General features: G+C 48.0%; 1 protein-coding gene across 2 annotated transcripts in view; it reads right to left on the bottom strand.

The window, feature by feature from the left end:
* The window catches only part of AlaRS-m (alanine--tRNA ligase, mitochondrial), a 94,472-nt gene that overhangs the window by 11,127 nt on the left and 58,210 nt on the right, over positions 1-25,135 (bottom strand). For both annotated transcript variants that reach the window (XM_045736891.2, XM_069326567.1), the window contains 5 exons: positions 22,623-22,756; positions 7,542-7,757; positions 4,524-5,278; positions 3,387-3,499; positions 2,803-3,030 (listed from right to left, as the gene is read on the bottom strand). In XM_045736891.2, the coding sequence (XP_045592847.2) occupies positions 2,803-3,030; positions 3,387-3,499; positions 4,524-5,278; positions 7,542-7,757; positions 22,623-22,756 (1,446 nt within the window). The remainder of the gene's footprint in view (positions 1-2,802; positions 3,031-3,386; positions 3,500-4,523; positions 5,279-7,541; positions 7,758-22,622; positions 22,757-25,135) is intronic.

Raw genomic sequence — 25,135 nt, forward strand, 5'->3', positions numbered from 1 at the left:
GGATAAGTTCATTCAGCAGAATGTGAGGCTGTCTCTGCTTTGAACCCGGCAATGGTCTGTATTGGTTCACTGACTTCCTGGATGCCTTTCCCAGTGAGGTGGTGGAGTGTCTCCTGATCCCTGCCATTCTGTGAGAGGAGCCACTGAGGAAGCCCTCCCAGAAAAGTTATAACTGTACCAGCATATATAAATCATCTATGAAATTTGTTCTCTTGATGTGAAAAAAAAGCACCCAAGTGGGGTTACAGGGGGTCCAAGGCCCCCAGGCCAACTCCTCCCCAGCCCCAGGATCCCCTACGTCAGGACCCGGGGCAGAGCCGTCCTCCAAACCCTCTACCCCTGAAGAAAAGGTAGAGTCCAAGGGAAAGGCAGACAAGAAGGGGGCCTGCTGGTGGGACCCAGAAGCCTCGGCAGGAGGAACCGGCTCAAATGCCTCCGTCCCTGACCCGGATGGGGCAGCCCCCGAAGCAGCCCGAGTCTCTCCACCAACTAAATCCTGTGCCGAGGCCGAAAACCGCATACGTTTCGGAGCCGGACACAGGGGGGAGGTGCAGGAAGAACCACAGGGGAAGGACCAGAGGGCGTGGCAGGAGTCAAAGCCATAGCAACCAACGCCCCCAGGTCAGGGTCCCTAAAGCCAAAAGGGGGCAGCCTCGGGGCATCCAGGCGGGAAACCGACCTAGCGCGTTGCAATAACCTAAATCTAACATGCAACGCTGATGCTGCCTGTACTCTAATAGGAACATCCTCAGAGTAAAACCGGAGCACAAGCAGAGAACAGGACTCGCAAGACTCCGGGTCAAAGGTGTCATTGACCCAACAGGCAGCATGACGGAGGCAAAACAGGTGACTGTCACCCTGAGACAAGGGCACACTGCAACCTTCAAACCCGCACAAGGCAGGCTGGAACTCGGGAGACGCATCCATGGGTCCCCGAGCCCCGACAGGGGTTTCCAGGGCCCGTAGGGTAGCAACTACGGGAAGCCCGGGCAAGGTGTTGCTAACCGGTTAAGAAACTCAAACAAAACACGGGTAAATGATAATACTGAAAACCCCTGGGACGTGTACAAGCACGGGGGCCTAGCAGAGGGCCACCAAAACAATACCAGGGGAACTATGGGCCCACGAGGCAGCACCTCCACCAGGCAAACAAAAACAAAACAAAAGAAAAACCACGCAAAAGTACACCGTCCCCAGAGCAACAGGAACCGGTCGCCGCTTAGGTGGCAGGCCGCGCAACACCTTGACGCCCTAACCAGCACAAAACCACTCCCTACCCAAGGCCAAACAAGGGCCCCAAGCCCCAGCTGGCCCCAAGGGCGAGGCAAATGCCGAGCAGCAAAAACCTCTACGGGAGCAGTTCCCGAACGCCCCAGAGAAGATAACCCTGACACGCAAGGGCAGTACTCACAGGGCGCCTAGGGAAGGAAGCCCTAGGCGCATGCAGCCCCGGCACTGATGAAGTACTCCTGGCCACCGCACACCACAACAACAGCAGAGAACGCCACACGAGGCAAACACCGCCAAGGAATTTGAGGCCAGAGAAGCGTCTATCCCGGTTGACACTAGCTTGCGAACTGACGGCAGCCGGCGTGGTGAGGTCCGGGGCCACCCCACTCCCCATCCCGGGGAGGGAAGGGCTGCGCGGACGACCGGCGCGGCAGTAAATTGATTGTTTGATTGTTTTCCTTGAGATTGTAGGGAGTTTTCTACCTCTCTGTTCGGTTTTTGTTGTAGTTTTTTACCATGTGGGGTTTGTTTTGTTACGCCTACCTTTCTGGGTGCCTAACCCCGGTCGATGGCAGATAAGGAAAACCCCCAACCATATGGGGTTTTCCAGGGCCATTGCTCCCTGAAACCTCTCTGAAGGGGCCAGGTTCTGGCGCTGGTCCCTGGTAGGTCTGAACTCCATAGCTAATGTCCCGGTCTAACATAACATACATTAGCCCGATAAGCTCCAGGGAGCCATAGGGACTCCCCACAGAAAAGTGTTTTTTCATCTTGTTGACATAAGCATGCTTAACTGATACAATATATATCTGGTGAAAATTGGACGTAAACCAAGTTTCCGTTCGTTTGCTTTTACACTTGCGACACAGTTTGGCAAAGATGTTCCTGGCATACGAAGACCCATCATGAACTCAGTGTTAGGTTGCAGCATGCTGCTACACCCAGGCTCACTTACATGGAGACCTTTAAAGCACACAGACTAAAACATTTGCCACCAGCTGGAAAGCGTGCAATAGGCCAACGTGATTGCTTAGTTTGTAAAACAACAAAAAGGAGAAATCAGAAACGTAAACTTGTGCAAACATGGTGTGAAGCATGTGCAGTCCCTTTGTGTGCTTTCGACTGCTTCAATGACTACCACTCTCTCCAAGACTTCTAAATGTGCAATAATTGTGTAAAAACCTGTAAATAGTGTGTAAATATAATAATGAACAATGTGAATACAATACGTTTTCATTTGGGGGAGTTCTGTCCACTCGTTTGGCTCTTTTTAGCAATGTTTTCACCAGAATAGGGGTTTGTTTTGGGGCACTTACCTTTCTGAGTGCCTGACCCGGTCGATAGCAGACATAGAATGCCTCCAACTACATGGGGGTTTCTATAGGCCATTGCTCCTTGTGCCTCTCTGAGGGGGCCAGGTTCTGGCTTGTAGTCCCCAGTAGTCCTAGAATTCCATGCACATTGACTGATGCCAGAAATCTATTATATCCATATCAGCCTAGATAGCTCCAGGGAGCCAGTCGAGCTCCCCTTAGAAATTTTAAGAAGTTAAACTAGAGCTTAGCTACGTACAACATTTACAATGACAAAATTGCCAATATCTCCAGTATTGTGAAGATGAGTCCCACAGCAAGGCTCAATTGATGATAAGATAAATTCGTCATCAGCTAATTTTGTTGCTATGATGTGCACAATGTCAGGATACACTTCACCAGGCAGAAGACAGATACTGGGTTCTTGCAACATCTCATTAATCTTTACAGTTCTTCTATTAATGGGACTCTTCGTATCAATCCACCTCTGAAACAAAAGGAATAGTGTACTCTCAATAATCAAAATTACTGTAATTAGGACTGAGATCATTGTACAGATTACATGACAAATTAAATTTGTTTTTGGACATGGCCCCCTTGGCTTTCCCTGGTCAGGGTCATAAGTTCACCCAGGTCACTGCTAACATGTCAGGCTCTGGTAGACTTTGAACCCCCCACCAGAACAAGCAACTTTTCAAATGGTCTTGCCCATAGCCAAGGGACAGAGACAGTGGAGAGCATACCTCAATCCTCTTACCATGAGTAATTGCTTGCTATACCAAAGAACAAATCCCACCACTAAACACTCACTCCAAGTGATCACTGGGAAGAGCAACAACTAACCTTGACAAGGTTTTCAATTTTGTGGATGATGGTATGGTCCAGAGCTTGATATGTCCGAACTTGCAGATAACAATAGTCTGAAGCTACATGCGATGATTTCTGGAATGCTAAACCTGAAGCATAACATTTTTATTAGTCAAATATTTTGTTAATTTTCAATGCATTGAATTTTCAAGTATATTAAACAAAATTTATGTCAATACAATTCCAGAATATCACATAAAAATGTTTTATGGGTGTGTTTTTGTATTTTGTATTTCATATATTTATATAATTAAAGGATTTTCAACAGTAAATTGCCACCTTGTGAGGGTTAACTAATTCTCAGAGTTCATAATAATTGATTAGCAAGTAGAAATTTCTTAAACATTTATATTTTTCCCACTAATTTCTTACCAAGTCAATAAAAATCAAGCATTGACTGTAATGAAATGCACTTTACTGGTGGGTCTTTCAGAAGCTCCCTGAGCTTAAGTGCTGATACTGCCAAGCCTTAGGCAGCCACACCAGGCCTCTGAGACCCACCCTGACTTAATGGCCACCACAGCCAGAGTCTGGCTCAAACTATGAAGTGAGGGGAGCCTGAGAATCAGGGATCTACCTAAATCCCAGAAACACTTGGCACAACAAAACAAAAAGATCTCTGAAGGAAAACAGTAACCTTGTGGTATGCAGCAGTCATTGGTTCCTATATCTCAAGAGGCACATTAGGAAACTAGAAAGGGTACAGAAATATGCTATTAAATGGCTTCCATAACAGAAAAACGAGCTACAAGCAGAGACTGACGGTGATATGATCACTACATATTACTACTCAGGCTACGAGCAGCCGCATCTAATAGCCTGGTTGACCAGTCCAGCAACCAGGAGGCCTGGTCAAGGACCGGGCCACGGGGACACTGAGCCCCGAAATCATCACAAGCTAAGGTACATACTAAATGGTGACTGGGATCAGCACAATTCATAAGGAGGAGTTTTTGAAACCTTCAGCTTCAAGAACAAGAGACCATAGATTCAAACTAAAGCAACAAAGGAGCTGACAAAAATATACAAAAGTTTTCTTTAGCAAACAGAGTTTGCAAACAATTTAAGTGAGGTGGTAAATGTGGTGGGTTACCAAATAAAATATAAACTTACCTGTTGCTGCTTTAACTGCACTGTTAAGAAGATGTGTTGCTGTATGGTGTTGCATAAGTCTCATTCTTCTTGTTTCACAAACTTTGGCTGTAACTTCATCCCCAACAGATATTTCACCTATATCCATGGTACCCCAATGGACAATGTAGCCACCAACGTTATCGACACTTGTAATGCTCATTTCTGAATTACTTGTACATAATCTTCCAGTATCACCCTCTTGACCACCAGCTTCATGATAAAAATTGGTTGCTTCAAGAATAACACCAATTCTTCCTTCAACTGTTTTTTCCACTTGCTTTCCATCTTGTAATATTAACAAAACTTTTGTTTTTATTGGTGTAAACTCATAATGGCTATCAAATCTTTTATATAGATATTTGGAACTATCGTCAGTTACAGGAAGATTCAGTCCAATAATAGAGCTCTGCAGGTCTTTTTTAAATGTTTCATCACTTTCTAATTTTTGTTGGCCTACTGTTCTTGTTCTTTGTCTAGCCTCATTAAGGGCTAAGTTAAATCCTTCCTGATCAACTGTCAAACCATATATTTCAGCAAGCTCTTCTATTAAATCTATATGAAGTCCATGTGTATCATACAGTTGAAATGCAAAGTGTCCAGGTAGTCGGGAGTCACACTTCTTCCATTCTTCTACATTGCAGGTAATTGCTCGTACACCATCAATCATACCTGGAGTTTGCCAGTCAGAAATAATGTTCAATTCTGGTCTTTGCAATAATAAATCTTTCCATTCTCTGTAAAAAAAAAAATATAATGAGAAAATGTTTTACTTATATATTTCCCATAATCTTATTACTGTACAGTACTTATTAACCAAAATGTACATGCATTACAAGTCTACCTACAGAACTACTGTACTTATAGTTGTATGTACCTACCTTGTACTTTACTATGCACTATATATTTGTATGTAAGTACATACCTTGCTTCCAACCCAAATTATTCAGGGACATAAAACTGACCTTCAACAACTAAAATACTGGACTAGACTGCACACTTCATTGCTATCCACCAGTCATAAGACTCTGCACAACAAGTTACGAAAAAAACTAAAGTTCATAGACTCCCAGTTTTATGCTAAGTTATATAATGCAAGATTCTTCAAGGTACAAATTTAGATCGTTAACCCTTCTACTGTGCGAGTCATACAGAGATGCTTTAGGCATATCTGACCACACTGTGTGAGTCATACAGGGATGATTTAGAGTATTGCATAAAATTTAAAAGTCCCATGGGTACATGAATATTCTCAGGCCTGCAGTAAACAGATACCATTTTGAAAAAAACAGCGTTGAATGTAATGAAACGCCATTTTCTGGGTGAGCCCTGGAGGCTACCTGGAGCTTATCGGGCTAATGTATGTTATATTAGACCGGGACATTAGCTAAGGAGTTCAGACCTACCAGGGACCAGCGCCAGAACCTGGCCCCTTCAGAGAGGTTTCAGGGAGCAATGGCCCTGGAAAACCCCTTTGTGGTTGGGGTTTTCCTTATCTGCCATTGACTGGGGTTTGCACCCAGAAAGGTAGGCATAACAAAACAAACCCCACATGGTAAAAAACCAGCGTTGAATGTAATGAAACGCCATTTTCTGGGCGAGTTCCGGAGGCTCCCCGGAGCTATCCATGGCTGATATGGATACCCTAACTATTTTGCATCAGTCGATGTGGGTGGAGTTCATGACAGAGGCAAAAAATGAGCGTTGCCCAGAGACAAGGGATAGAGCAACCCTCAAACTCGCACAAGGTGAGAGGGGACCCAGAGGTCGCATCTATTGGACCCTGTGCGCCCACGCGAGGTTTCCCAGGGCCCCTAGACTGGTATAACTAAAGGTAAGCCCAGGCAGGGTACTGCTAACCAGCGCCCAAGTCTACCAAACAAACCTCTAAAACTGAACCTCCGGGACGTGTCCACTCATGAGGGCCAAGGAGGGGGTACCACCGAACACCAGAGGTCAAGACCCTAATATAAGCGGGGACAAGGAACACAAGGCAGATCCCCCACTAGGCAGAAACAAAAAGAAAAAGAAAAACCCTGCAAGAGGACAACATACCCAGGAGGATCAGAGCCGGCTGCTGTAATAGGTGAAAACTAGCTGTGCAGTATCCTGCACCCTATCAGTGCAAAAACTACCACTTACCCAAAGGAAAACAAGGAAAGAAACCTCCCCCCACCCCAACACACTCGGAGTGGTCAATCACCGAGCAGCAAAAGACCAACAAAGGCATACCCCAAGGCGACTTGTGAAAGATAACCTCAAGCCCCAAGGGCGGTACTTACAAGGCACTCAGGGAAGGGAACCCTAAGCACATGCAGCTCAAGTACCTGTGAATATTACTCTTAGCTCGCGTGCCACTGTAAAAGCAGTACTGAACACAAGGCACAGCACAACACAGGGAGAATCTAGTGCTGGAGGCACACGACCATGCCACAATCACATCAGCCATGAACTGGAGGGTGGATCGCCTTCTTGGTGGGCCTGGGGCTCCCCCTTTCTCCTCCAGCTGCTCAGACATGCAGCGCAGCTCGTGTGAAATAATGCTTGATTGCTCGTTTTCAAATGGGGAGTTCTGTCTACTTGTTTGTCTATTTTAGTCGTTTTAACCAAAATAGGGGTTTGTTTTGAGGCACTTACCATTCTGGGTGCCTGGCTCAGTCGATGGCAGACATACAATGCTCCAAATCCCGTGTGCACTTTTATAGGCCATTGCTCCTCGTGCCTCTCTGAGGCACGGGAACCACGTGCCAGGTTTTGGCTCGAGGTCCCCGGTAGGCCTAGAACTCCATTCACACTGATGCCAAAGTCTAATGATATACATATCAGCCTGGATGACTCCAGGGAGCCGAAGGGGCTCCACCCAGAAAAAAAGGACTACTCTCAAAACAGCATTTGTTGTTTGGCACAGTGCAGTGGTTAATAAGAAATACATTCAAATATATAAATGTGTATTTTGCCACAAATTTTTTACTATGTTATACATAAAAAAAATTTACTTACCTACTACAATTTTCTTGCATTTCATAGAAATACTTTTCTTCATGTTCAAGGATAATGTGCACTCTTTCCAACTGGTCACACACTTCTGGATATGTTTCTCCAAGAGTTGCAGCCACAATTTGAGTCAGTTCTACTAGATTATGATTCCCATGGGTGAAACCAAAATTATTGCTGCCAATATTTATGGCTCTTCTTATGATGTATCGTAATTTATCACTGAAAATTGAGATTACAATATTAATTACAGAATGTGGAATGCTATACTTAAATGACTAACAAAGTTGGCTGTTAGTACAGCAGGGTTTGTTCATTCTAAGTACTCTACTACACTTAACCCTTCAACTGTACAACACAGCCAACAGATTTCTCATGAATTATTCGTAAGCAGCACAACATGGTTGGAGATGCTTTAAAGTACTGCATCAGATTTAAAACTTCCACAGGTCTCACATTTACTTCCTCAGGGCTCAAATAAATAGATGTCATCTAAAAAAAAACAGCATTGAATGTAATGAAACTCCATTTTCTGGGTGAGCCCCAGAGGCTCCCTGGAGCTTATCGGGCTAATGTATGTTATATTAGACCGGGACATTAGCTAAGGAGTTCAGACCCACCAGGGACCAGCGCCAGAACTTGGCCCCTTCAGAGAAATTTCAGGGAGCAATGGCCCTGGAAAACCCCCTTGTGGTTGGGGTTTTCCTTATCTGCCATCGACCGGGGTTAGGCACCCAGAAAGGTAGGCATAAGAAAACATACCCCACATGGTAAAAAACTAAAACAAAAAACCGGGGGTTGCCCCGTCCATTCAGACTCGAATGGACGGGGCAACCCCCGAAACTGCCCAAGTCTCAGAACCTCTAACCGCGCTTCGACCCCGAAGCCTGCAGATGCGTAGGGGCCGGAAGCAGGAGGGGGAAAAACAAGGGGGGGCGTGGAAGAACCAAGGCCGAAGCGAACAAAACCCCCAAGTCTGGGTCCCTACACAAGCGGGGCAGCATCGGGGCGTCCGGGGAAGCGACAAACCTGAGCGCGTTGCAACATCCTACCCTGCAATGCGCGAGCTGCCTGCACCCACGGGAATTCATCAGCAGACTGGGTGACGAACAAGCAACAAAGCTCGCAGGACTCAGGGTTGAATGTGTCACCGACCCAACAGGCAGCATGACGGAGGCAAAAACAAGGAGAGTCACCCTGAGACAAAGGGACAGAGCAACCCTCAACTCGCCCAAAGCGAGAAGGGACGCAAGGGTCTCCACTATCGGACCCGAGAGCCCCCAGGGGGTTTCCCAGGGCCCCTAGACAGGGTCTGCTAAGGGTTATCCCAGGCAGGGCACTGCTAACCGGTGCCCCAAACTACCAAGCAAACTGCTAAAGCTGAACCCACGGGACGTGTCCACTCGCGAGGGCGAAGCAAGGGGTGCTACCACACAGACGAACCTAATATAAGGGGGGGGGAGAGAACATAAGGCAGACCCCTACCAGGCAAAAACAAATATGTACAAAAGAAAAACCACACAAGTGGACAACGTACCCAGAGGGAACAGAGCCGGCCGCTGTCATAGGTGAAAACTAGCTACGCAGTACCCTGCGCCCCATCAGTGCTATAACTACCACTTACCCCAAGGTAAACAAGGGAGTAAAACCCCCAAACCCTCGGGGCGGCCAAACGCCAAGCAGCAAAAAGCCAACAGAGGTAGACCCAAGGCGACTTGTGGAAGGCAACCCCAAGCCCCAAGGGTGGTACTTACAGGGCACTCAGGGAAGGTGACCCTAAGCACATGCAGCCCGAGTACCTGAGAATACTACTACCAGCTCACATGACCACCGTAAGAGCAGCACTGCAAACAAGTCACAGCACTGAGACAAGACCGGAGCTGGAGCCACACAACCGTGCATTATCCCATCAGCCGAGGAACTGGGGCGGGGATCGCCGGCGCGGGGGTCTGGGGCTCCCCCTTCCCCCTCCCGGGGAGGGAGGAGCTGCGCGGACATGCGGTGCGGCTCGTGTGACGTCATGCTTGTTAGTTCGTTTTCCTGGGGGAGTTCTGTCCACTCGTTTGTCGATTTTTGTTGTTAACCAGAATGGGGGTTTGTTTTGTGGCGCTTACCTTTCTGGGTGCCTATCCCGGTCGATGGCAGATATAGAATGCTCCAAATCACATGTGCATTTCTATGGGCCATTGCTCCCTGTGCCTCTCTGACGGGGCCAGGTTCTGGCTCGTGGTCCCCGGTAGGCCTAGAACTCCACCCACATCGACTGATGCAAAATAGTTAGGGTATTCATATCAGCCATGGATAGCTCCAGGGAGCCGTAGGGGCTCCCCCCAGAAAAGAAAACCCCGCAAGAGGACAGCGTACCCAGGCAAAACAAAGTCGGCTGCCATATAGGTGAAAACAGGCTGTGCAGCACCCTGCACCCCACCAGTGCAAAACTGCCCCTAACCCTAAGGCGAACAAGGGAGACAGAACACCCGAGCAGGGGCAGAACTCAAGGAACTTGTGGAAGGTGGCCCCAAGCCCCAAGGGCAGCACTTACAGGGCACCTAGGGAAGGTAACCCTAGGTGCATGCAGCCCGAGTACTGGAGACTCACTCCTGGCTCACACACCACCTAGAAGACAGACACTACACTCTAGGTACAGTGCTGAAACAACTAATGGAGCTGGAGCACACAACCGGTGCCTATAGCATCAGCCTCAGAACTGATGGATGGATAGCCGGCGTGAGAGGTCTGGGGCTCCCCCTTCCCCCTCCCAGGGAGGGAGGAGCTGCGCAGACAGAGGCGCAGTGACGTGTGATGTCATACTAGTTTGCTTGTTTTCTGTTGGGGAGTTCTATCCACTAGTTCGGCTTTTGGTAGCAATTTTAACCAGAATAGGGGTTTGTTTTGGAATGCTTACCTTTCTGGATGCTTGACCCGGTCGATGGCAGACGTAGAATGCTTCCAACCACACGGGGGTTTCTATAGGCCATTGCTCCCCTTGCCTCTCTGAGGGGACCAGGTTCTGGCCGTGGTCCCCGGTAGGCCCTAGAACTCCATACACATGACTGATGCCAAAGTCTGACATTAGCATATCAGCCTGGTTTAGCTCCGGGGAGCCGTTGGGGCTCCCCCCCCTCCCAAAAAAAACCAGCGTTGAATGTAATGAAACGCCATTTTCTGGGTGAGCCCCGGAGGCTCCCTGGAGCTTATCGGGCTAATGTGTGTTATGTTAGACCGGGACATTAGCTAAGGAGTTCAGACCTACCAGGGACCAGCGCCAGAACCTGGCCCCTTCAGAGAGGTTTCAGGGAGCAATGGCCCTGGAAAACCCCATATGGTTGGGGGTTTTCCTTATCTGCCATCGACCGGGGTTAGGCACCCAGAAAGGTAGGCGTAACAAAACAAACCCCACATGGTAAGAAACTACAACAAAAACCGAACAGAGAGGTAGAAAACTCCCTACAATCCCAAGGAAACAAGCAAACAAGCAAACATCACACTTTACTGCCGCGCAGCCCTCCCCACCCCGGGAGGGGGAGGGGGGAGCCCCGGACCTACCGCGCCGGCTGCCAAGCTCCAGTTCGGAAGCTAAGCTTCAACCAACGCGAAAAAACCGCCGACCGGTGGGAGGGAGGGTTTCCAGGGAGCCTCCGGGGCTCACCCAGAAAATGGCGTTTCATTACATTCAACGCTGGTTTTCTGTGGGGAGCCCCTACGGCTCCCTGGAGCTTCATACCCAAAGAGAAGGAAAAGAAAGGGCTAACCCGGGAGGCGGCCGCCACAAACTCTGCAACGCAAAGCCAAGACAACCGGTCGCAAACCTGCGACCCAAGGCAACAAGAACGCCCAAGAACAGACGCACATATGGATGGGCGGCCAAAAACCTGTGCGACCCACAATTCCCTGCGCCCGAAATGAGCCCGAGACGTCACCAACACAGCAGCAATTGCTGCAAACGTCTGAACAGCACGGGCGCAAAGACAGACCGCAGTAAGAAGGAAAACACTGCGGACGACCCGGGAGACCCGAGCCCTGAAAACAGGGAACGAAGGAACCGGATCAACCACAGCGCATCCCCAGGCACGGTACGCCGGCAACAACAAAAAGCACAACTGGACAACACAGGACGCACCCCCCGGCCAAACCAAACAAGTACCAATACCCCAAGAACCCCTCCGGAAAGCAGCCGTCTCGACCGTCGCCAGGACAGAGAAAGGCTGCACACCAATAAAGCTACCACCAGTACCAAAGAGGAGGAAACTGAAACCGAAGGGGCTACCACAAACTGAGGGGAAGAGAAGAAGGCACCCTGAACAAGGACCAGGATGGCTCAGGCGACTCATGAGCAGGCCGGAGGGGAAACAAAACGCGAGAAGACGTAATAAACGTCATACAGTCTCCAAGACGAAGCTCGCAGGTGGGACACCGTCAACAAAGCCACCTGAACACCATAGAGATGGCGATACCTGCGTCAAAATACCAGACGCGAAGAGCCAAAGAGAAGGCCGAACCAGTCACGGACAGGACCGATTCGGCCTGCTGAAAGAGGCGAAGCCTCAGGAAAAACGCCCCGGGTACGGACACCTATCAAGCAGCGTCTGAAAAGAAGGCCGGGCCGGCCACAGTGGAACCATAAGGACTGTTCTCGTGGGAATGGGCTGCAACTGAGCCAGAACCCGAAGCAACAGCTGGACCGGGAGAAGAGGTACAGGTACCCCCCACCTCGACCAGGCCTGCCGAAAGCCTCCACCGTGAAGTCCTCGCAGGTGGGAAGGGCGCCACAAAACGGGCGACGCCTAGACCACGCCGACCCGAAGACGTCCATGGCCAGGAGTCCAGAAGCCCAACAGAGCCAACAAAACGAATCGGCGACGACTGGCCAACCCACGAAGAGGAATGAACCGAGACGGCTGTCCACCAGGACGCAGGACACACCCCGGACACGAACCACACGGTTAACCAAACCCCCTGTGGTTCCGGCAAGAACCACCAGAGAACAGTCCAAACAGAGCTGAATGGTAGAGTACCTAGTGACCCAAACCCTCCGAAGCGCAAACCAGACAGCCATGAACACCTGAACCGGGCTGTGAGCCCGACGGACAGACAGACTCCATCAACCTCGGCCGACCTGGTGAGCACTGGTCACAAAGCCCCAGCCGAGAGACGACCCGTCCGTGAACACATCGAGCGAAGGCTCGGGACCCCGAAAACCCCAAAGAGGAAGCTGGTGACGCAGCACCAACACCAGATTCCCAGAGGAACCCAAGGAATGCAAGAGGCGGAAGTGGAGTCTCCGTAGGAACCAACCGACGCCGGAGCCAAACCCGACTCCGCGGGCAGACAAGCACGCCGAAGTGCAAACTCCCGCACAACCGCCCAAGCAACCGCTGAGCAACCCGGGACCCCCTCCTGAACAGCCAAAGGCGGGACCACAGCCACAGTAACACTTCTGGAGGGAAGACAATGAAGGGCCCAAGAGCCTGAAACAAAGCCCAGGTCCGAACCCGGGACGGAAACAGAAGGTAAAACCTCCAGATCACCAGGAAACCAAACCCAGCGATCGGGAAAGAACCAACCCCTGGCGAGCAGACAAGCGGACTGACTGGGAACCCACTCCAGCCAGTCGTCGAGGTAGGCCAGACACCGAATCTCAGACGCAGACAGGGCACTAAGATCCGGTAAAGATGCAAAGAGTATACAAAGTGCCCTTCACAAAATAGGGAATGCAATAAAAACAGCAAACCTGAAGCCCCACCACCAAAGCATTGTATGACAATCATATGAAGACATATTATGACATATGACAATCATTATATGACAATATGACAATCATAATCAAAGCATTACATGACAGAGTGCTGGGAAGACGGGACACCACGAGAGTAGCTCTCATCCTGTAACTACACTTAGGTAAGTACACATAGGTAATTACCATCCGTGCCAGCCCCAGAAAAACTGGCGAGGAACGTGCCAAGAAGTGACCTGGAGGTCCAGGTCCACCATCCATGCACCCGGCCCTAACAGAATCCGAACAGGAGACAACAGTCCTCCGAGCAGGGCAGAGGATCCAGGGCGCAGACGGAAGTAGTCCAGAAGAACTGCAGACTGGAAAAGCTCATGACTGCAAAGAGCAGACGGGAAAATCTCATGACTGCAAAGAGCAGACGGGAAGCCCAGAAGGATGGGGCGGATCGACCACGCCCCACGCACCCACGAAGAGGAAATGACGAAGCGCAGGGAAGAAGCCCACCCCGCCAGCTCTGAACCCCCCCCCCCCCCCAAGGGGGAGAAGCCGTCCTCCGACGCCAGCAGAGGCCGGAAGACAACCCAAAGTGCCCACCAACAGCGGGACCAAGCGAGAGGCAACAGAGCAAGCTGCTCCCCCAGCGCCCAGTCAACAGAGAAGGGAACAGAACCCCTTCAGAAAGAAAAAGTACACTACCGAAGTCATGAGGAGAGACTACGGGAATGAAACCACACTTCGCTGGAAGAGGAAGTGAGGGGAGACCTGATCACCACATACAAGATACCCAAGGGAATCGACAGGGTTGAGAAGGACAGGCTATGTAACACAAGGGGCACACGCACTAGGGGACACAGGTGGAAACTGAGTACCCAAAAGAGCCACAGATAGAATTAGTTTTTTTTTTTTTTTTTTTTTTTTTTTTTTTTTTTGAGTGTCAGAATGGGAACGGGAAAGCACTAAGAAGTAATGTGGCGACTCCTCACACAAGTAACGAGGCTGACCCCCATACACTGTCACATGTAGACATGACAGAGCCCAAGAGGCACAGGAACCGCTACACCTGCACCTGTAATTACACCTGTTGACGGACGGTTGAGAGGCAGGACCAAGGAGCCAGAGCCCAACCCCCACAAGCACAACTAGGTGAGGACATATATTGTAAAAGCACAAGCCGCCGACTAGGGGCAAAGAGCACTACGCCGGCCAGGCAAAGAAGGCACAAAACTGCATCAAAAGGCCCACCTCGACAGCAAAACCACAAAGTCCCAGCACAACCACAACATGTGCCAAGACCCAAAAAGCTCAGTCTGCAAGCCAGGAAGACCCCGGAACCCCAAAAGGCAGAACCGGGTCACACGAGGAAACAAAGTCCCCTGAACCCACAAAAGGGGGCCCAAGAGGAAGAAACCTCCAGAACGAAACCAAGGAACCCAAAGGAACCCAGAATCGAACCAGGGGGAGCCCAAACCACCACATTTGCCGGCGGAGAACACCACTAAAAGGCAAAGCACAGACCCCAGCAGAACGCACTGGGAAAACGGTCCCAACAGACCGAAAACCGAGGGGCAATGTGTGGGAGCAAGCATACCAGCCAGGGGCACTGAGCCTAAACCCAGAGGCTCAGACCCAAAATCAACACCCAAACGTTCCCAGAGGAACAGGCAACGGCAAGAAAACACCAGAAAAACAAAGAAACGACAACAGGAGAACAAAAACCCTGCAAATTTTTTGAAAACTCACCAGAGACGCTCGCTCGCACACCCAGACGCATGTAAACAAACCGCAACGCCGCCCTGGTGGCCATGCCGTGAAACCGGCAGACGAAAATGGCCGCCAGCAGGGGCTGTGACTGACGCTTAATACACAAAAACACGCCAGCAAATGTGGGAAGCTAGCAGACTGGAAGGGCGAAAAACGACGCCCAACAGCAGAAAAACCCCTGAAGGGGCAAAACCGCCCCAGAACTGCTAGCAGGCAACCCCCACAGCCCCGGGAACCAACAACAGAGGCCCCGGGGCAGAGCCGTCCTCCAAGCCCTCCGCCCTTAAAGAAAAGCAAGAGCCCATGGGAAAGGCAACAAGAAAGGGCCGCTGGTAAGACCCAGAAGCCTTGGCAGGAGGCACAGGCTCAAACCTCCGTCCCCAACCCGAACGGGGCATCCCCCGAAAACCGCCCGAGTCTCTGCCGCAACTGAACCCCGCCCCGATCCCGAAACCCGCAGACGGTCCGGAGCCGGGAACATGGAGAGAAAGGGGCGAGCAGCACCTAACCAAACGGGGCAGCCACGGGGCATTCGAGTGGGAAACCAACCTAGCATGTTGCAGCAACCTAACCTAGCTTGCAACATGGATGCCGCCTGTACTCTGAACAGTAATAACATCAGGAGAGTACTGGAGAACAAGCAGAGAATCACTCGCAAGACTCCGGGTCAAGGTGTCAGTGACCAAACAGGCAGCATGACGGAGGTAAAAATGGCGACTGTCACCCGGAGACAAGGGAACAGCAACCAACGATCCCGTTCAAGACGGGTTGGAACCCGGAAGACACATTCAATGGTCCCCCGAGCCCAGACAGGGGTTTCCAGGGCCCGTAGGGTAACAACTACGGGAAGCCCGGGCAAGGTGTTGCTAACCGGTTAAGAAACCCAAACATAACAAGAGGGTAGATCATAGCACTGAAAACCCCTGAGACGTGTACAAGCACGGGGGCCTAGCAGAGGGCCGCCAAACACTACCAGTGGAACTATAACCACCTTAGGCAGACCCCCACCAGGCAAGAAAATGAAAAACAAAAGAAAAACCCCGCAAAAGTACACCGTCTCCAGAGGCAACAGAAACCGGCCGCCGCTTAGGTGGCAGGCTGCGCAACACCTTGACGCCCTAACCAGCACAATACCAATCCCTACCCAGGGTCAAACAAGGGCCCCAAGCCCCAGCTGGCCCCAAGGGCGAGGCAAATGCCGAGCAGCAAGAACCTCTACGGGAATGGTTCCCGAACGCCCCAGGGAAGATAACCCTGTAACGCAAGGGCAGTACTCACAGGGCGCTTAGGGAAGTCAGCCACTAAGCACATGCAGCCCCGGCACCTGATGAAGTACTCCTGGCCACCGCACACCACAACACACGGCAGTGAACGCCACACAAGGCAAACACCGCCTAGGAAACTGAGGCCAGAGAAGCGTCAATCCCGGTTGACATTAGCGAACGAACTGGAGCTTGGCAGCCGGCGCGGTAGGTCCGGGGCTCCCCCCTCCCCCTCCCGGGGTGGGGAGGGCTGCGCGGACGATCGGCGCGGCAGTAAAGTGTGATGTTTGCTTGTTTGCTTGTTTCCTTGGGATTGTAGGGAGTTTTCTACCTCTCTGTTCGGTTTTTGTTGTAGTTTCTTACCATGTGGGGTTTGTTTTGTTACGCCTACCTTTCTGGGTGCCTAACCCCGGTCGATGGCAGATAAGGAAAACCCCCAACCATATGGGGTTTTCCAGGGCCATTGCTCCCTGAAACCTCTCTGAAGGGGCCAGGTTCTGGCGCTGGTCCCTGGTAGGTCTGAACTCCTTAGCTAATGTCCCGGTCTAACATAACACACATTAGCCCGATAAGCTCCAGGGAGCCGTAGGGGCTCCCCACAGAAAAGCACATTAGCACGCTCTCTTGGGTGTGAAAGCCTCAGTTCCGAGGAGCAACCATACATTACTTAATAATGATGAAATAAATATGTAACTGTAATTATTAAATGATAATAGTGTCATAGAAAATCCTCACTGTGATAAAGACTATGTATAAAGTTCAGATACCAACGAACACAATGTTTGTTACAAATGCAACATAAAAACCCTTCATAGAGAGAACATAAAGGAAGGGTTGAATGGCACCTAAAGGCACTCCTTGAGTTCCTCCTTAACTCCAGAAGCCTACCACAGAGGCCCATGGGGCAAAGCCAAAGTCCTCACTCAGCACCTCAGACAAAAAGGTGTCCTCCCAGAAAAAAGGCTCTGGGATAGGGGGTGGTTGTGAAGGCAAGTGCCATGAAACCCCAGCTGGACTGGAAGGCTCAACTACCTCCATCATCAATGTGGAAGGGACCACAACGGGAGAAGGCTGAGCCCCTCAAGCCAAGCCCCAACCTGACTCCAAAACCCTCATACACTTTGGAGCTGGAACCAAGGAAGGGAAGACCAGAAGGGGAGGGGGGGGCAATACCCACAGGGGGTAGAAGGAGGAAGAGGAGGTGTGGACTGAGGGCAGGGGTGAGGAAAAGAAGGTGCAGATTGAGTCCAGGTGAAAATCACTAACACCTCCAATTCCTGATCCCTTAATACCACAAGGTCCATCTCCAAGGCTTCTAGCCAATTAATATGCCATGAAAGCTTCATATGGGTAAATTGAGCCCATGAAGGATCAGCTGCCTAGAAAGCCTCTTATCTGGGAGATGAGACCCAATAAAAACACACCTCACAGAACTCTGGGTCGTAAACATCACTAACCCAACAGGCAGCATGGCTGGGGGGAAGGCAGAATGAATGATAATTGTCAGGTAGCAGAGCTAATGAACATCCCTAAAACTCACAAACTGTGAGACCAGGATTGATGGGTACTCCATACCCACCAAACACACACCGAAACTAAGACGTTGCTACAACGTTCAAACAAGTTTTAACACCTCCTAACCAGTTATAACAACCAATATAACAAGTTGTAACAACGTTCTAATACGTCATAAACACGTTAAGCCAAGATGTAACAACTTTATTACAAGTTGTAACAAGCGGAAAATAGAGACAGTTCCGGTTTGTGTTTCCAGGGTAATGCCCGAATTATGGAACTCCATAATTATGGTACTCCATAATGCGTTTCTGCCCGAAACGCATTGCGTAATAGTGGCTTTAGGCATTGTATGTACTAGCTCTATCTATATATTGATCCATTAATGTAACATCACTTGTATGTATGTACCTTACCTGAATAAACATATTTATATTATTTATTTATTTATAATGACAACGACATAAACCCGATACCCCATGTACCTGGGCTGCTATAATTGTCAGGTAGCAGAGCTAATGAACATCCCTAAAACTCACAAACTGTGAGACCAGGATTGATGGGTACTCCATACCCACCAAACACACACCGAAACTAAGACGTTGCTACAACGTTCAAACAAGTTTTAACACCTCCTAACCAGTTATAACAACCAATATAACAAGTTGTAACAACGTTCTAATACGTCATAAACACGTTAAGCCAAGATGTAACAACTTTATTACAAGTTGTAACAAGCGGAAAATAGAGACAGTTCCGGTTTGTGTTTCCAGGGTAATGCCCGAATTATGGAACTCCATAATTATGGTACTCCATAATGCGTTTCTGCCCGAAACGCATTGCGTAATAGTGGCTTTAGGCATTGTATGTACTAGCTCTATCTATATATTGATCCATTAATGTAACATCACTTGTATGTATGTACCTTACCTGAATAAACATATTTATATTATTTATTTATTTATAATGACAACGACATAAACCCGATACCCCATGTACCTGGGCTGCTCACTGGAGGAACAGACACAAACTGTACCCTTTCACCTGGACTCACCTGAACCACCAGGTTACAGGAGGTGAACATTGCACAGCACGCGAACTCTCTGTATGCCCCAGCACAACCAAAGAATGCCCCAAACCAAGGGCCCAACAAAGAAACCAAGACACCTGTCTTGATTTCTCACAGACAACAAGCCAGAATAAAAACACACATGAAGCTACACTGAAATTGGAAACACTACAATAAAGTAAATGCTCTCCACAGGACAAGCAAGTCCAAGGATATCCAATGCTTAGCTTGAAGCTTTGGGGCTTGCTCACATGCAGGCATGACCAGAAGCATTACACGTTGGTGTGAGGACACTAACATCAGGAACAGAACTGGCTTGGGCGCTGGCTGCAAGCCAGGGCTGGGCCACCTGCTGGTGGTAATCGGTTCTAACGAGTCTCAAGCTCATTTGAGTGAATCCTTTGTTCCGTTGACCCATTTGTGGTAGTTGTTTGGTGGTTTTCAAGGTTTCATTTTCTGTGAACTATCCAGTTGTCTGTAAAGCTGTGCTGACTTTCTGGAGGGTGTTTCTGGTGACGTGACAGAGTGTCACCTGCTCCCTACTCTTCTTATGAGAGGGCCAAGTTCTGACTCTGGTCCCTGGTAGGCCAAACAAAATTATCTGCTACTGATGTGACCTTTTAGTATGAAGCCATCTCAGGACGATATCTTCATGAAGCCACAAGAGGCTCCCTCCAAAAAAAGAAGGTGAGTTTTAATACAGTACAATTATTTTTCCTTTATAAAATTAACATCAAGCATTGAATATAATGATATGTCATTTTCTAATGAACTTCTCAGTAGCTCCATGAGCTTAAGCACTTGTATTTTCAGGTCATAGGAAATCACATAGGGGTTCTGAGATCCACCCTAGCCTACTAAGAAAGAAGGGGACCAAAGACTGTACTTAGAAGCCCAACAGAAAACCAGCATTGAATGTAATGGAAACGCCACTTTCTGGGTGAGTCCCGGAGGCTCCCCAGAGCTATCCAGGCTGATATAGATACCCCTAACTTTGGCATCAGTCAATATGGGTGAAGTTCTAGGCCTACCAGAGACCACGAGCCAGAACCTGGCCCCCCTCAGAGAGGCGCGAGGAGCAATGGCCTATAGAAATGCACATATGATTTTGGAGCATTCTATATTTGCCATCGACCAGAGCAGGTACCCAGGGGCCAGATTCACTAAGCAATTACGCAAGTACTTACGAACCTGTACATCTTTTCTCAATCTTTGGTCGCTTTGTTTACAATTATTAAACATCTAATGCTTTTTATAATAATAACAACAGTTGATTGGCAAGTTTTCATTCTTGTAAACTGTTTAATAAATGTAAAGCCGTCAAAGATTGAGGAAAGATGTACACGTTCGTAAGTACTTGCGTAACTGCTTCGTGAATCTGGCCCCAGAAAGGTAAGCGCCCCAAAACAAACCCCCTATTCTGGTTAAAAACAATGAAAATAGGCAAACGAGTGGACAGAACTCCCCAATTGAAAACGAATAAACAAGCATGACGTCACATGAGCCGCACCGCATGTCTGTGCAGCTCCCATCCTCCTCTGGGAGTGGGACAGAGGCAAAAACAACAGAGTAACCCTCAAACAAGCAAAAAGCAGGAGGGGACTCATGGGTCACATCCATTGGATCCAAGTGCCCCCGCAAGGTTTCCCAGGGCCCCTAAACTGGGTCTGCTAAGGGTAATCCCAGGCAAGGTACTGCTAACTGGCACCCAAGCTACTAATCAACACTGCTAATGCTGAACCCCTGGTACGTGTCCACTCACGAGGGCGAAGCAAAGGGTACCACCAAAAACAAACTACTCTAGTATAAAAGGGAAGGAACACCAAGGCAGCCCTTCCTCTTCCCCCCCCCCCCACCAGGCAAAAACAAAAAGATAAGAAAACCTCACAAGAGGACAGCGTACCTAGAGGGAACAGAGCCAGCTGCTGTTATAGGTGAAAACTAGCTATGCAGTACCCCGCGCCCCTACCAGTGCAAAAACTACCACTTACCCCAAGGCAAACCAGGGAGGAAACCCCCAAAACACTTGGGGCGGTCAATCTCCAAGCAGCAAAAGACCAACAGAGGTAGACCCAAGGTGACTTGTGGAAGGGAACCAAAAGCCCCAAGGGTGGTACTTACAGGGCACTCAAGGAAGGTGACCCAAAGCACATGCAGCCCGAACGCCTGTGAATATTCCTCCCAGCTCGCACACCACCGTAAGAGCAGTACTGAAACATGAAACAGAGGACAGCACAACAAGAGTCCGGAGCTGGGGTCACAATGACCAAGCCATATCCCATCAGCCGAAGAACACAGGGTGGATCGCCGGCGCGGGAATCTGGGGCTCCCCCTTCCCCCTCCCAGGGAGGGGGGAGCTGCATAGACATGAAACACAGCTCGTGTGATGTCATGCTTGTTTGCTCATTTTCAATTGGGGTGTTCTGTCCACTCATTTGCCTATTTTCATCGTTTTTAACCAGAATAGGGGTTTGTTTTGGGGCGCTTACCTTTTTGGGTGCCTGTCCCGGTCGATAGCAGATATAGAATGCTCCAAAATCACATTGTGCATTTCTATAGGCCAATGCTCCTTGCGACTCTCTCAAGGGGGCCAGGTTCTGCCTCGTGGTCCCCGGTAGGCCCTGGAACTCCACCCACATCGACTGATGCCAAAGTTAGGGATATCCATATCAGCCTGGATAGCTCCAGGGAGCCGCAGGGGCTCCCCCCCCCCCATAAAGGTTTCTCGTAACTTTAAATACTTTATTACTGGGCGGGGGTCTCTCAGCAGTACCCCAAGCTTATTCCAAACAGCCTCTTCTCAGACGAGGACGAATTTTCAGAAAGGGAAATAAACGATCAAAAGTAATAGAAAAAGCATGAAGGGTTGACCCTTGGGCAGGACTGGATTTAGTTATAACATAAACAATTAGGACCTCACAGCCTGAAGGGGGTCTGTCAAAATCTTAGAGCTGTGTGAAACTGTAAAACTTTTAATGAAATATTATCCACTGTTTATGTTAATTTTGTATTGGTGGGTAATGCCATAGTCTGCTACACAGAAGTGCTGCCACCTAAAGTGAGGCAAGCAGCAAGCAGTAGTCTGATTTGTATTTAATTCATTTCATGTATTTAATGTAAGTTAGGACACTTCATGCTTCATTTGGCAATCATTAACATGGCACATAGGGGGGGGGGTATTTTTTCTTCTGAGTGTATTAACAGACTTTTAAATATCTGTTGCCCTGGCCAGAATGATAATTTTCTCTGGTGACTCCCAAGTACCCTTTAAATGATCCTATAAGAAAATCATAATTCTTGCATCGCCAGTACTACCCAACTGTGTCATAATCTAAGTAAACACATAAATAACTATATCTCTGACAATGAGTAAGGGGTGATATGATTCAATTAAATAAATGGGTGACTGAGTATAACAGAGGTGAAATTAATAAGATATTATTTGCAGTATATAACACAAAATAGAACATAAAACAATGGAAACAAACTGGATAACTTAAGAATCATAAAAGACCTGGGCAAATGTTGGTAAGGAAAAGGGGTTGCTGTTGATTTAAGTAACAAATTATTGAAAACAATAACAGATAATGGGATAACTAAATTGTGTTAAGTGAAGGTTATACATATATGAATTTGGGTGAATATAAATAGGTGCTGCCTTGCATGGGCTTATAAACCTTCTGTGGGTAAATCAGGTACGTATATGCTGAAACTTCTGAAGCAAGTCAGATGTAATATAACCTTACCCCTCCTCTGGAAACATGCCATCTGCAAGTGCAACTGTCACCATTCGCATATGATCAGCCAAGATCCTGTATGCTGTATCTAAACACTGACCATCATCACTGAATTGTCCTGCGTACTCTGGTTTGCCACTCATCTGTCCGAAGATACAATATATTGAAAGTTCATATTGCAAGTTTTTTGTTGGTACAGTATAGCATTTTTCATTTTTGTTCATTTAGAATCATTTGAAACAGTCTGACATTTTATATATATATATATATATATATATATATATATATATATATATATATATATATATATATATATATATATATATATATATATATACAGTGGTACCTCGCATAACGAATTTAATCCGTTCCATGTTCGTCATGTGAAACGGACGTCATACAAAACGAGTGTCCCCCATGTAACCAGTGTGATGCACTGTGTTTATTGTGAAATTTCCCCAGTGTGCATGACATCAAATGTTCCCCAAAATATAATTTTTCTTTGTAAAATGATAAATTACCGTCCCTGAACATGTCTATGTAAAAATAATTACCAAATTCCACTTACAGGCATACCTCAGAATAAGAGTTTAATCCGTTCCTGGAGACGCCTCGCCTTCCGAAAACTCGCATTCCGAAGTTAATTTCCCCATAAGAAATAAAGGGAAATGAATTAATCCGTTCCTGACTACCCCAAAAACCCCACATCAAACTAAATTTTTATACCTAATTTACCTAATTCATCTAAATAAACCTACAAAACTGTGTTCCAGTTATTACTTACCTTGCTGTCGAGTGCTGTAGGCGTATGGAAGATGGTGAGGAGGGGGGAGGAGGAGAGGAGTTACTGTTTGGAAGGGGAGTCCCCTACCATAATCACATCACATAACCCCATGCCTTGTAACACTATGGATACCACTTCTCTTTCTAAATTTTTCAAACCAGCCCCTGCTTGCCTTAAACTCTTTCTTATCTGCATCACTCGTTGCAGGGGTATTCTTTAGAAGGTCTTCGTGCAACACCCTGGCTTTCTCACAAATAATGGCCTCCGAAACACTATCACCCCTCAACTCCTTGTCGTGTATCCAAATTAATAACAACTTTTCCACTTCTTCAAGTATTTGTGGTCTTTGTGCCGTTAATGTTCTTACTCCTTTTGCCACTTTAGCACCCATAATCTTATTTTTCTTCTTAAGTATAGTGCATATTGTTGATGTGGCTTTGTTGTACTGCCTACAAAGTTCAACAACATGTGTACCGTTCTGATGCTTCCGAATGATCTCTTGTTTCTCCTCTATTGTCATCCTCAGATGAGCTTTCTGGCCTTTATCCTTACCACTGACTTTCTTGGGACCCATGGTGAGATATATAATAACAAATTGTATAGACAAATCACCAAAAATCCAACAAAACACTGAAAATCCGCGAGAAGAATTGATGTGGGGGTAGTCACTGAGCGCGAGACAATAATAAACGGAGGGGCGGAGGGGCGACGAACGCGCTAGGTCGGCTGTACGCGTATCAACAAACTCGCGTCCAAACTCGCCTCCCGAAGTAACCATCGCCTTCCGAGACAAATTTTTGGAGTAAATACACCTCGCCTTCCGAAAACCTCGCATACAGAGACAATCGCATTCCGAGGTACCACTGTACTTTGGCTGTGAGGGCGTGGACAAGGTGTGCTGTGACGTCATCAGGGGCTGGTCGCCGGTGTGTGAAGCTCCCAGACACGGTCGCGCAGGCCATTCAAGCACCGCGTATTGCCACAAATATATTTTCAAATATTTTTTCTATGCATTTCCCATGCGGTTTTTTTGTTTCTTTTATCGTATATGATGCATATTTGTGACCTTTACAATATGTATACAGTAGAATGTTCATAATTTTCCATGAAACTGTGATACATGTGTCAGTAATGTGTCCACAATAAATGTTTATTGTCACAATATTACGTGGTAAAAATTCACTAATATTACAATATGTACAGTTTCACATACTATTTACACAGTAACACACTGTATTACACACTCAGTACTTTGGAGGTGCATAATAGTCAACGAAGTAGTCCATGGTACACAGCGCGACTTTGCTCTCCTTGCACCAGCTACAGATAGATTTTTGTTTCCTGTTTCATCGTTATGTGTGCTTGCAAATAACGCACTCGCGTGCACTCTTGGCTTTAGTACTTGTAGGTGGTATGTAGCCAAGCTTGTAAAGCATAAAGTAGTATTGAAACGATTATAGGAAAAGCTCAATTTGTAAGGTAGTCTTGAAAAGATCGCTTTGTAAGGTCCCACACAGGAAGAGATTCAGCTAGCCTCAAAGAGTGTCCATCAGTCAGGAAGAGATTCAGCTAGCCTCAAAGAGTGCCCATCAGTCAGGAAAAGATTCAGGTATTCTTGAAAATATCAATGAACACCACCACCATGGAAGCCGCTAACACTGTTAATCTATGCTACTTGTATCAGATGCATCATCACTGAACGCAGAAAACAATTCATCTATGTATCATCTATATACAT

The sequence above is a fragment of the Procambarus clarkii genome, chromosome 18 (assembly GCF_040958095.1).
Source record: "Procambarus clarkii isolate CNS0578487 chromosome 18, FALCON_Pclarkii_2.0, whole genome shotgun sequence".
NCBI lineage: Eukaryota > Metazoa > Arthropoda > Malacostraca > Decapoda > Cambaridae > Procambarus > Procambarus clarkii.